Source organism: Ursus arctos, unplaced genomic scaffold (genome assembly GCF_023065955.2).
Source record: "Ursus arctos isolate Adak ecotype North America unplaced genomic scaffold, UrsArc2.0 scaffold_32, whole genome shotgun sequence".
NCBI lineage: Eukaryota > Metazoa > Chordata > Mammalia > Carnivora > Ursidae > Ursus > Ursus arctos.
Window position 1 is genome coordinate 3816886 of NW_026623008.1, and position 13256 is coordinate 3830141.

General features: G+C 55.0%; 1 protein-coding gene across 4 annotated transcripts in view; it reads right to left on the reverse strand.

The window, feature by feature from the left end:
• Positions 1-13256, reverse strand: part of NPHP4 (nephrocystin 4) — a 114240-nt gene that overhangs the window by 80673 nt on the left and 20311 nt on the right. For 2 of the 4 annotated variants that reach the window (XM_048222046.2, XM_057305414.1), the window contains exons 5-7: positions 12361-12533; positions 10683-10747; positions 7970-8125 (exon numbers count right to left, since the gene is read on the reverse strand). In XM_048222046.2, the coding sequence (XP_048078003.1) occupies positions 7970-8125; positions 10683-10747; positions 12361-12533 (394 nt within the window). Of the gene's footprint in view, positions 1-7969; positions 8126-10682; positions 10748-11293; positions 11417-12360; positions 12534-13256 lie in introns of those variants that run through there. The other 2 variants (XM_044391420.3, XM_057305413.1) reach the window with 2 other exon arrangements.

The window sequence follows — 13256 nt, forward strand, 5'->3', positions numbered from 1 at the left end:
GTAGGGGAATGTTGAGCCAACTACTCTAAAATAGAAAATGAGAACAAAACCCATATTGTCAAAGATTATTTAATGACTGAAAAATAATCATAATACTACATGTGAAAACAAAACACAGAACACTGTGTATTAGATCACTCAATGCCCATTTTATTTGAAAACCTATGCATTTCCATGTACACAAGGCTATGTATGGGAAGTAATCACAGAGGACTTTCTCTCCTTCTCTGTGGTTTTCCACACCTTCCGCACCACAAATACGCGTGAGATTCTGCATCGTTCACAAACAGGCTTATGCCTCTAAGAAATCCTGCGTGTTCCTTTCTAAATTTAAGAAGAGTCTAATCTGCTCAGCGGATGACTCAGAACCGCTCAAAGTGCAGGTACAGCTACTCGCCACGGCCAAAAGCTAAAAACCACCCAAATGTCCATCAACACACGAACAGATATGAAACACGTGGTCGATCCACACACACGATGTTAGCCTTAAAAAGGAAGGAAATTCTGACACCTGGATGGACCTTGAGGACATTGTGCTCAGTGACACGAGACAGTCACAAAAAGGGCAAATACTGGACAGTTCCACTCACAAGAAGTACTTAAAGCAGTAAAATCAGAGACAGAAAGTGGAAGGGTGGGCGCCAGGGGCTGGGGACAGGGACAGGGAGCGAGCGTTTCATGGGGCAGAGCCGCAGTTTTGCAAGATGAGAAGTTCTGGAGGTGGACGGTGGTGGTGCCTGCACAGCACCACGAATGTCCTTCGTGCCCCCAAACTGCACGGTTTAAATGGTTAAAACGGTAAATGTTATGCTACATTTATGTTACCACAATTTTTCTTTCAAGAGCGGAAACATATAAAGTCCAACTTTTCATGAAATGGTCCAGGAAGTGTCTGACGCCCGTCCTGAATTAAGACCTTCCATCAGAGGAAGAGGACAAAAGAGGTAAGAGAGGGCGCATTCCCCACTGGGCCCGGAGGAGCCACAAGCTGCAGCTGCAGGACCACCAGCCCTGGCACCAGGCTCTCCCCTCTGATGCGCCCGTGGGCCACACAGCAACGTGGGATTGCTCACGGGGGATTTCAGAGAAGACGAGGCAAGGCGGCCATGGCCCTCTGGGCGCAGAGAAGGAAGGAGGGGGACCATCACAAAACCAGGGCCCGTCAGCAGGAAGAGGACAGGCCTGAGCTGACATGACCACCTGCTGGGGAGGGTTGAGTATGTCATCCCCAGCAGGTGGAAGGAACCGCATGTCCTGAAACAAGGGAGGACACCACGGTGGTCACATGCACTCTGGGGCAAGGGCCTGGGTGCCAACCCCAGGTTCTAAACCTCAGTCTCCTCGGCTATGGAAGCCAGGACGGTGCCGCAGGGACAGAGCTAATACCGTCCACAGTGCGCTCCGTAAAGCAGCCCCGAACAGAGTCATGGCTCCCGTGGAAAGCCACACACATATGCACACATATCTCACCAGACTAATCTTAAATCCTCAACACAGCTCATCCCCGCACATTCTATTCTCCTTATTTTACAAAAGAGAAACGTGGCTCGGACATTCTAAATGACATGCTCGAGGCCGCCCCACTCACAGGAATGAGCATGAAGGAGACTCCAATGTTTACGCTGCTAACCACATGTCCACGAACGACCGGGAAAGCACCGTGAGAACTTCAGGGAGTGGATTCGCAGCAACAGAATCCATGAGTACCAAGGATGGGACGAGCTGGGACCAGTGGACTCAGGCAGAACTCGGGGGCACCGGCCACTGCCAGCCCTTATAGAGACTGGGGCAGCAGCAGACAGACAGACTAGCACGTGTGCTGGGACCACAGCCCATCCCGCAGGGAACCTACCCACCTTCACCAATCACCCACAAACAAACACTAAACTAGTGGTGGGCAAAGGCCATTTCCCAGACTGATGTCCCGTGGGGATGAGTCCTTCCGGTTCCACAGCTCAAGGGGCAACAGTGCAGGAATGGGTGTCCGGGAGGTGGCAGAGCCCAGTGCTTCTGCAAGAGGCCCAGTCCAGGCAGGAAGCAGGCTCTGCACAGCCCCCCATGACGAGGTGGCCCCCAGGCCCAGAGCCATTAGCAGCAACAGAAAGAGTCATGACCCTGGTCTCATAAGAGGTGAGAAGTGAGTCCCACGCACAGAAGTCAGCCAGGGAGAGGAAAGATGGCTCTTCTATTGGGAGACGAGACTGAGGAGCCACATCTGCACTGGGAAGAACCTTCCGGATCCTAAGGGGTCCGGGAGGCAGGGCAGGGCTGGGTGGCATCTGGATGGCTTTCTCCAGGCCACGTCTTGTGAAAGGCGCAGGCTCTGGAGACGGGGCTCTCACTCAGAAGACAGAGCAGGTCTCCTGAGCAGCAGGGCGGCCACGGGCAGCCACGGGCGGCCACGACAGAGGACGGTAATCCGTGAAGAAAGAACAACAGGTCCTGGGGCTCAGCGCTTCCTAAGTTCTCAGCACTGGGCTTCACCGGCCCGTTCCTTTGCCCCCCAAATGCATCTCCAGGGTCAGGTCCTAGGAATGTCCCCATTTTATGCAGGAAAGGGCAGCAACAGAGGCTGGGAGAGATTAGGAGCCTGGAGGCCCACCCCGCCGCTCAGAGCCTCTCCCCTGCCGACTCCCACATCCCCCTCAGAGCAGCTTCACCATCTGAAGTGTCACCCCGTTCACTCCACAACCCAACCTCAGCGGCCAGGGCTGACGGAACCTCGGCAGAGCTGACAGCCAAGGGAGAATCCTGGCCCTCACACTCTGTGACTGGGACTAGCTTTCACGGGTTTGTTGCCAAGCCTGTGGACAGGAATGCAATCCCCAAAACCGCACTGCTCCTACAGGAAAGCGGACCCCCTTCCCTCGGGGATCCCCACACATGCACTGTTGAGAAAACAGGGGTTACAGGCGCAGAATAGGCAAGAACTCCCTGTAGTGATATCCTCTAGGGAAATGCTCAGAAACACCCCCAGATGCCCAACGAGCTCCCCACAAGGTCCTAACGGTCCCACAGCCTCCCAGGGACGCAGCTTTCCTGGAAGGGCATTCGATTCACCAGAATGCACCTCACCAAACAATGTTGCAGGAGGGGCAACAGAATGAGACGAGACTGAGAGTGCCCCAGGCAGAAGCGGAAAGGCGTCTGAGCCGTCCACATTTCTAGAACTGACTGTGGTGAGACGACACGTCCACCATTGCTTCAGGCCCTCCAAGGTATGAGCGCTCCACTAAGAGCCCCGCGCTGTGCTCTCCCCCCCGGCTCGGGGCCTGCGCACACGGATGCACCCAAGGCGCCTTCCGCCGATGAATCACAGACAAACCCAAGCACCAGGGAACCCTCCAAGGGATACAAGGTAGACACCAAACCCGGAGCAGTGGTTTGCTCTGGGGCGGTTCCCTGGGGAGTGAGACTGGAAGGGAGGACTTTCCCCGAAGTTTTCCTTTGTCATGTCAAAACTGGAGCTCACACAGGGCGGGCACCAGCTCTGCTCCTGCCACCCCACCACCACCCCTGCCTCCCGCAACCCAGGCTCATGTGTGGCAATCCAGAAGGCGAATCCCAGCGAGGACCGGAGCGGCCCCGGGAGCGTGGAGAAGCTCCCCACAGCCGCTGAGGTGCTTGGATGCTGTCTGCTGAAAGGCAGCGTCAGCAGGTCGGGATGGGGGAAGCAGCGTTTTCAAGGAGCACCTCAGGGGGTGGCTGAGCAGGGACTCAGGAGGACCACGTGGGACACCAACCAGAGCAGGCCACCACGTGAAAGACCAGTGGGCACACGGCTTTGACAAAACGCTTCTCCAGACAGCTCTGCTGAGCTCTGGTTTAACGGCTGAGGAAACAGGGCCTGGACCCGGCGGCCCGCCCAGGACGGGAGGGCCCACGGCCAAGGCTGCTTCGGGGGCACGTCTGCATGAGCGGGCCTGCAGGATGGAGCGGCCACTCAGTTAAACCAAACGAAGGGACGACAGGGGAAGGCAGCGAGGAAGGAGGGTAGGAGATGCACATCACTGAGGCGGGTGTTCGAAGCCACAGTGAAGAGGTCAGAGTGAGGTGAGTCTGCGGGTCGGGGAAGAAACGCATCGAAGGCACCGTCTGAGGAGGACGGGCACGTGGCAAAGACAGTGGCCTTTTTCTGCCTCTCTGCCAGGCACACGCCACTGCCGGCCTCGCTACCGGGGACTCTCCCTGAAGCACCACAGCCATGCAAACCATGGACGGTGGCCTGTGGACAGCAGCACAGGAGACAGAACTTCCATTCAGGCCTCCCCGAGGCCCTGCCCACTCGCAGACGCTACCAGTCCACAGCTCACTCCCACCAAGCCCCCGGCGGGGGGCTGTGGTCAAGTGTTCCAGCTGCTTCAGACGTCTGTATGGTGTCGGCCAGCTCGGGGGAGCCTGAGGCCCTCCACTTTCCTCCCACACTAGCAGCCCTGCGAGAAGTGGGCCCAGGATCCCTGCACCGCCCTGAGCACCTGGCCAGGAAGCCTCCCTCAGGACTCCAGCCAGTCCAGGCACTGGCCCCTGGCCTTCAAGTCCAGTTCTAGAAAACGGGCTTCCCACTTAGTTTTATGACTCAGCTTCCAATGCACTCGCTACTTCATGCAAAGCTCTGCCCCGCTCCAACGCAAGATGAGCGTTCTGAGCTTTCCCCCAAACGAGAGAGATCTTCCCGGTCCCGACCCCCCTGGGCACGTGACCGGCGCGCGGGTCTGCGGCCACGAGAGCGGGCCAAGGAGCTCCGGTGCAGAGGCTCGCTCTAAGCCAGGGCCCTGGTGCCGATGCAGCCATCCCGGCCTATCAGACCGGAGCACAAGAAAAGGTCAGAACCAAGCGAGGACGAGCCCGTGAGGCTGCGTGGATTTCCTGGCTGCAGGGAGAGATGGCGATCGGCGGCGCCGGCTAACCCGGACCAACTCGGAGAGCTGCCCTCCAAGAACCGCTCAAGGGAAAAGGCCTGCCTCGCTCGGGGGGGGGGGGGGGGGTGGCTGGTGACAAAGAGCCTCCAGAACAGCCAGAGCGAGGACCTGTCACTTCCGGTCACCCCCAGGCTGAAAACTCCCTTCGAAAGTCAGTCCTCACACAGATGAGGTAAAGTGGGCAGATGGGGCGAAGGCTGGTGACTGTGTTGACGTCCGTATCCTGGCCGTGACCTCGTGCTACAATTTGGGGGAAACTGGGCAAACAACACACAGAGTCTCTCTGCATTATTTACTAAAACCACATGTGAATCTAGAGTGACCTCGATAAAAATTTCAGTTAAAAACAACTCAATCCTCCTGTATCGTGGCATTTTACAAGCAAACAAATACCCATGTCCCCGTATGACACCAAAATAAAACCAGACCCTCTGCAAATTGCAAGTGAATTCCACCGCTGAAGCCAGTCCCAGTCCCTGCCTTGGCCCTTTCAGGGTTATAAAATATTATTCAGCAAAGAAACTCTTTTCCAAGAGTGAGTCACAAAAGCCCAAAAGACCCTGGGCAGGATTTATAACACAGAGAATAACCACGTCCAGCAGCAGGCTCGGCGCCCGCACGGCTACAAGTCACAGATCAGCCCGGCGTCCGGCACGTCAGGGGAAGGCAGAGCAAAACGAGTTTCTTTTCTTAGATGGTCACTGGGGGACTTGGTGAGAAGCCGCGTTCCGGTCCTTTCTTCCCGAGAAGAGGGAATGTGCTCTCATGCACTGAAGTCAGTGCTCCCACCCACCCACCCGAGCACGCCGCAGCTCCACTTCGAGGGTCCTTGGTCATTAGCTTTTAACAAAAACAAAGGTATTAACAACATAAACTGTCATCAGTGTTGCGATCTCTCAGACACTGCCTGTATCCGGTAAGTGTCCCGGTGACCAACTGGCCGCTCCACAGGAGGGGGCAAACAGGAAGCCACGGGGGTTCAGACCACTTCTGAAGACATGACCTTTATGGGCAAGGCGCTGGAATCATGCCCCCATCTGTAGCTGGCCCCTTTGATCCCCCGGAGAAACTGAGAACAACGCAGGGCCATCGGAGCTGCCCTGTTGCCTCTGCAGTAGGGACTCGTAAGCAGACCACAGACGAGTGCGGTAGTTCCAGGTTTTATCTGCAGCTCTACTGACCCCCACCAGCAAGTCACAGAGTGAGGGACATACCTCAGGCCCCAAGGACAGTCTGCCCACCCAGAGCCCCAGGTCAGAAAGACTTACAGAAGCTGGCTTTAAAGCAGGTGTGCACCTAGGATCTGGACATCAGCACGTAGCACACCGGTACTCAGAGCCTCCCCCGCCGACCAACGGGGTCGAGGTCTCAGCACCAGATGCAGGTTGTCATATTGTTTTCAGTGTCAACAGCGATGACCATGCAGCATTCTGTCTCCCTGTCTAACCCCTCCTTCCCTTGAAAGAGGACACAGGCAAATGACCAAGGGGGAGAAGACTTCCCATATGGGGCTGTGGGGGGGAGGGGTGGAGCCTGGTTAGTCATGGCAGATCCAAAGCCAGGACCCCTCCTCGGACTTGCTCCTATTCATCATTAATTTATCCTTTCTCATGTATCATCATCTCTTCTCAGGAACACTGGAGAAACAGTGACCTCGTGATGGTGATGACCACCACAGACCCATCCCAGAAATTCCCGAACTCAGACAACAATGTCTGCATCCCATCATGGACCACAACATCAAACCATGTGCAGGACATTGTTACTGAGAACATTCCCATCCTGGAGGTGAGCTACGTCTTTTCTTTGGGGCCTTGAGTGTTTCTGTTCTAAGTCAAAACTCGGCCCCTACAGCTCACATCCACGCCCAACCCTGCTCTCCCCAGAACAGAACAGGGCGCCAGCCCACCCCACACGAGAGTTTCCAGCAGAGCCAGTGGGGAAGGACTGGCATGGCCCCTTCTCCTGGATCCCTCAGACAGCCAGACAAAAAGCCTCTGGAAGTGCCCGGGAGGAGCGTGAGGCCAAGGTCAAGGCCCATCAGCAGGCCTGAGAGCAGAGCACACGTCTACAGTGATCTCCTGGCCCCTAACCCACCGCTGGAGAACCTAGTTCTAAAACACACCAAGACAGAGTTTTCAAAAATAATCAAGACATCGCACACCCACATTCACAAGAGCATTATGCACAACAGCCAAAAAGCAGAACCACCCAAGAGTCCGTGGAAAGGTAAATGGGTAAACAAGATGTGGTCCATCCATGCAACGGAATATCATTCAGCCTCAAAAAGGAAGGAAGTTCCAACATGATCCAACAAGGATGGACCCTGAGGACCTGATGCCCAGTGCAGTAAGCCGGTCACAGAAGGGCGAGCATGGAGGAGAGGCCTAGAGGAGTCGCACTTACAGACAGGAGGGAGGACGGCGGTGGCCAGGGGCTGGGGCAGCGCATGTGGGGAGCTGTGGTTTAGGGCGGACAGAGTTTCATTCTGGGGACATGAGAAAGTTCCAGAGGTGGGTGGTGGCGAAGGTTGTACAAAAGGTGAAAGCACTTATTGCCACTGGACTGCACACTTACAAATGGTTAAAACAGTCCATTTATGTTATGTCTATTTTACCATAATTTAAAAATAATAATAATCAAGGCCCTGATATGGTCCAGTAAGGGTGAGAACTAACAACAGTGATTTTTTCCTGACCTTGGTCATAAAGACATGAACTATTTGTCTTACAAAAGCATTTCCCGAGAGAAGAAAACAGAAGTGACTTCAGGGATGTGAGACATTGTTCGGAAGGGACTACGAAGAGAGATGGCATTGCCCTCCCTGCCCCTCTCCCCTCCACTCCCTTCCACTTCTCCTCCCCGTCCTCCTCCTCCCCCTCCTCCCTCCTCCCCCTCCTCCCTCCCATCACCGCCCCTCACCAGGCCGTTGGCTAAGACTGCCTAGCCATGCCAGCCCACCTCCACCACAGAGCCTGATTCCTGCAAGGTCTGACCATCAGCTAATACAGACTCACCAAATGGACAGAGACAGACAGAGCAACGCTTACCCTTTCCTCCATGAGCTGGAAGGAGGCCAGGTATGTGCTGCAGCCCAGACACCAGAAGGTTCTCAGGAAGAAGATGGAACACGGGCTCCAGGAGCGGGTGTGGCCTCAGGGTGTACTGCAGGCTGCAGCTCTCAATGAGGGTCATATGTGTGTTTTCTGGGGGAGAAACACCTATGTGACAGCTGGAACCAAAGGCCCTTTTGGTCGAACCAGCCAATAAATTGAGCATCTAAGCAAGAAACACCACAAACAGGAAACGTATTTTTCCACAGAGAAAGGGGAAGAGCTCTGTTAGATCAGCCTAAAAAGCAAAAAAGAATCAATTCTTAGTTAACTCTCTGCTGAAACTGTAATGACAGAGATACTTGTTTTCAATGCAACATAACAAAACCTCTCCTGCTCACCTCTCCCCACCCCCCGAGTGCTTAAGTCCAGGCACTGTCTGGTCCCCATCATCAGAGGGGGGCTAGAAGGCACCCTTGGCCCCAGCCAGCCTCCCTTTCCCACTTGGCATCAGGACTAGGGCCTGGAGGCAGCAGCCCCTGAGACAGAGCCCTGCCCTCAAGGATACACGCTCTGTATCACTAACACACCGATACCCGTAGTACAAGGGAGAACGGGATCGAACCCCAGGAAAGGTGCAGATAGCGGATAGTGAGCTAGGGGGGAAGTGGAAGAGGGAGAGCATCCTGGAGAAAGCAGCCGCTGAGAAAGGCCCAGACACAGAGCTCAGCAAGATGGAGGGAACAGCACCCACAGAAACCGGGGCGCAAGAAGAGGCAGAGCCCAGAATCACAGGGCCCTGGGGTTGAGAGGGCCCAGGGACATGCCCTGTACTCATCCCCACCAGAGTCTTGCTTGGTCTTGATTTCTTCCATTGACAGGAGCCTCACCACCTTCTGAGACACACTATGTGATTTCATGAAAAAAGAACTATGATCTACTGCATTTGTTAGAAAAAGAAATTAATGAAAACTATATTTTTCATACCTAAATGCTACAAACATGGGATCTGCTTAGTTTAAAATTTTAAATGCCCCAAAAGGCACCCTCCCGTGTGGCTGGTTGGAGACACTGGTTGGGCCTCCGTGGAAAGCAAACAGGAGAAATGTTACAAACTAGCCCCCAGACCCAGCACCGCAGCTTCCAGGAGTTCAAGCCACAGCCGCACAGGCATGTGTGCAAAAGGGCAGCCATCCACACCAGCGATGCTCCCAACCTCGGTGCTGCCGGTCTACCCCGTGTCTGCTCGCAGAGTCACTCTAAGTCTAACCTTCTCTAAGGTAAACCATTCAGGGGAAAAGCAGAGAGAAAAATGAGAGTTGGACATGCACCTCTGCTCCTGTCCTGGTAGAGACCCCCAGGGTCCAGGAGACTCAGGCCGCCTGGGGTACAGCGGAGGGCGCACAGCAGTGGGGGGGGGGGGGGGGAGGCCTCACTGAACCTTTTTATGCTTTTTTATGCTATTTTAATTCTGAATCACGTGCATGTATTGCCCATTCAGGCAAGAAATGCGTACATTTCTGGAAATGCCCACAGGGAGGTGAGCTACCAGCCACGCCCCCTCAGGCACGCCCACACCACACGGCCTTCAACGCGGTCCCAGGACAAGGTGCTGGTTGCACACGTCCTTCAAAAGGTCCTGATGCCGGGGTGCCTGGCTGGCTCAGTCTGTGAACATGTGACTCTTGATCTCAGGGTTGTGCAGTCAAGCCCCACGTTGGGTGTTAAATCCCACTTAACATAAAATTAAAAATTTAAAAAACAAGTCCTGACCCTAAGGGTGCTCCAGGACACAAAATGCTAGCAAAGCAATGATTAGACTCAACTAAGAAATAACCTAAGAGCCAATATTTATCAATAAAATTAAGCTTCAGACTAATTCCTCCTCCATCATGAAATTTTCATCAAATTCAGCAGGCAGTGGAAGGGATGGGGTTGGCTCAATTTTTAACTCAGGCCATGGGGCATGCTCAAAATTCCCATCACAGAATCCAGGCAGCAACTCAAAGATACAGAAAATCACCCTCCCAAACAGATCCACCTCCAACCACTTGACCCCCTCCACAACCCTGCCCTGGGCCAGCATGGGCCTCCGGCACGGGCCTCCAAGATGGCTTCCACCAGGCGCCCCCATCCATCCTCCATGCACCCGGCAGCCAGAGTGGGTCACACAGCCTCTGGGTCACAGAGGCCTGGCAGGAAGCCTTGCTCTGCCTCAGGCAGGCCCCCCGGCTGCTGGGTCTCAAGGAGGACGGCGGGCACCCCTGCAGGACGGTCCTCTGCAGTCAGGAACAGCTGGACGGCCTCGTCGAGCCAGACAGAACCAACGGGCCTCACAGCGAAAGGTTTCTGGTGCCAGTGTGGCCAGTGACAAACAGCAGCTGCTTCATCTGGTGGACAAGGCCGCTGCCCCAGAGGCCAGGAGGCCGACAGCCTCCCACCAGGCGGCTCTGGGCGCCTCTCCCGGGGCCATCTGTGCGAAGCAACACCCTCCCCTTACCGTTCCTTCAGTTGTGGCAAATCCAAGCCCACCATACACTTTGCCCTAATCCACTAAATCAATCAGCTAAGCTGATAACAGTTTATGCTGAGAAAGAGCACAAGATGGGCTCAAAGCAGATAACATGTGGGGAAGTTACAGGGAGGACGGGAGGACTCCCACGGCAACACCCAACACCGCAGGCCGGGCCGGGCGGGCCTCATCTCTTACGTTCGACAGGGTCCTGGAGCAGCGGGTGCAGGAGGGCTCGGGGGGTGCCGTGATACAGCCTCAACCTGCAAAACAAGTCCACAGAGCGCGTGTCAGCCCTCTGCATCTTGCATTCAGTCACGAAACGTCAGCAACACTTCTCACCCCACACCCGCTAGAGCTTTCTCCATGCCATCTCATCCTCTGTAGAAAAGAGACAGCTGAGCAGACCAGCAGCACCCCCCCCGCCCCCCCCGTGCCCCCAGAGCTCCTGGCAACACACCTCCAGCACGCAGACAGCATTGCCCCGACGCACCCAAGACCCAGGCGCTGGAAAAACTACACCAGGGAAATTTATCATCTCTGAAATGTCCCACAAAAGACAACATCTGAGGAACCGTCACGGCTGGGTACCTAGAGCAGTGGTTCTCACCCAGGGATACTGCCTCACAGAGGACATGTGGTACTGTCCAGAGACATTTCCGACCGTCACAGCTGGGAGCGGAGGGGAGTGCTTCTGGCATCTGCTAGACACCCTGCAGTGCCCGAGGACGGCCCCCACAGCAAAGACGTGTCCATCCCCAAATGTCAGCGTGTGAGACTGAGAAGCCCCGTCCAGCGTGACAACGTACACTTCAGCCCCGGCTGACGTGGTGACACGCTGCCTTCTCCGTCCTGCTGTGTCCGGCTCCCGAACGGAGCCCGGCACCGTGTGCTTGCTGGACGGATGCGCGCGGCTAACTGGGTGTCCGTTCCTGAAGACATATTATTCAGCACCGCGTAACCTTACTGATGTGAGGATCCAAGGCAGAAGAAAAATTATCCCTCCCTACGGCGCACTGACAAGTCCCTGAAACAGGCAGAGTGACCTTCCTCTAGGGACTCAACTGCCTCCATGCTGACACTTTGCTAAGGGCAAAAGGCAATCCTAGCCCCAGCCCCAGGACCCTGTACGTCTACTTCAACACAGAAAAATGCCTTTGGAAACTTCCTTTATCTCTACCCTCCAAGATACATGCTGGCAATCATCCCCCAAGCATACGCCCACCGATACACATCTGAAGGGTGTCATGACTCAGGTTTTATGAGACAGTAATAAATGACCTTTTCCTAACAACCCTTAGTCCCCTCGAGGTCCTGGAAGCCTTGCTTCCCAATTCCGTAGAGACTTACACTACCCCTAACCCCCTCCCAACTTGAGTATATAATGGGCCACTCCTCACGACCCCAGTGCAGCTCTTTCTGCCTACGGGTCCTGTCCCCGTGCTTTAATAAAACCACCTTTTTGCACCAAACACATCTCAAGAATTCTTTCTTGGCCATCGGCTTCAAATCCTAACTAGTCTTTCCGACATCACTTACCACACGTATAGCGTTATCTCTCACGCCCAGAGCGAATCGGAGTCAAGAGTTTGGGTCAGAGTTTGGGTCACTGGCCTAAAACCCCACAGGAATAAGTGAGAGCCCACCTCCATCAACGCCCACACCCAGGGCCTGAGCCAGTCCCACCCCAACCTAAAGGACACCTGCTCGGTTCCCCAGAAATGGCAAACAGTTACTCCCACAGTCCACACTGTCAGCAACAGACCACAGCACGAGTTGACAATCGTAACGCTTTCTGCTGTGGCCAATGACGAGCAGCTAAATCTCCACAAGATGATGCTGGAAGCCCCAAGGGTGAAGAAAACAAGGCAGATACCGCTTGTCCTGGGAGGCAGAGGTAGGAGATTCCGGTTTGTTGCCGAAGATCCGAAGAATTCCAAACCCACACGACAAAGCCTGGAGGGAGCCGTCCTGCCTCCGGCCTTCGGCGACCACTTCGACCACGGCCAGCACGTTAGGGTGGTTTAAGGACGTGTGAAAGTACATGGGCTGCAAAACAGAAACCACAAGTTCGGTGACGGACTGACCACCCACCAGCTGTGTAGAGCGCACAGAAAAGGCGCGGGCACACTCGCTCTGCCGTCGTATAAACGCCACAAGCGCATGGCCGTGTGCAACCCCGCGTCCCTTCCCCGGCGCCGCATGAGAACAGGCACCGTACAGTAGCTCCCTCGCAGTCAAGAACATTCCGGAGCGCCCAACACCCAGGACATCAGACCATTGGCTTCTGCTCCAGGAGCTTCCCACCCACAGAAAATGCCGACAGACAGCAGGCCCTCTGTGCACCACCCCGTGGCCCGGCGAGGACCCGGTCGCTGCAAACACACGCACACAGACACACACAGGCCCGCTGAGCCACTTGATGGAGCGCTCGCTGCAAAAAATTACAACACCACTCACCAGGACCGACTCCAACCGTTAGGAAGCCCCACCTAAACTAGTTCTCTTCCAACTAAGCAGAAGCCTTAGATTTCTGGAGATGCTGTGTAATTATCCCCAGTTTAGAACTAACACCTTTTTATGACAAAAAATCGCCTTGACATCATTTTCTTACAAGATTTGTTTTTTGGATCTAAGCCAAGCAGACGGTATTCAAGTTGCTCTTAAAAGGCTTCCCACCTGGAATGTTCCCACTCCCTCATATGCAAATGCAGCCCAGCTGGGCCCCATTCCTGCCCATCACCAGGGGGCGGTGGAAAGGGTCAGATCCTC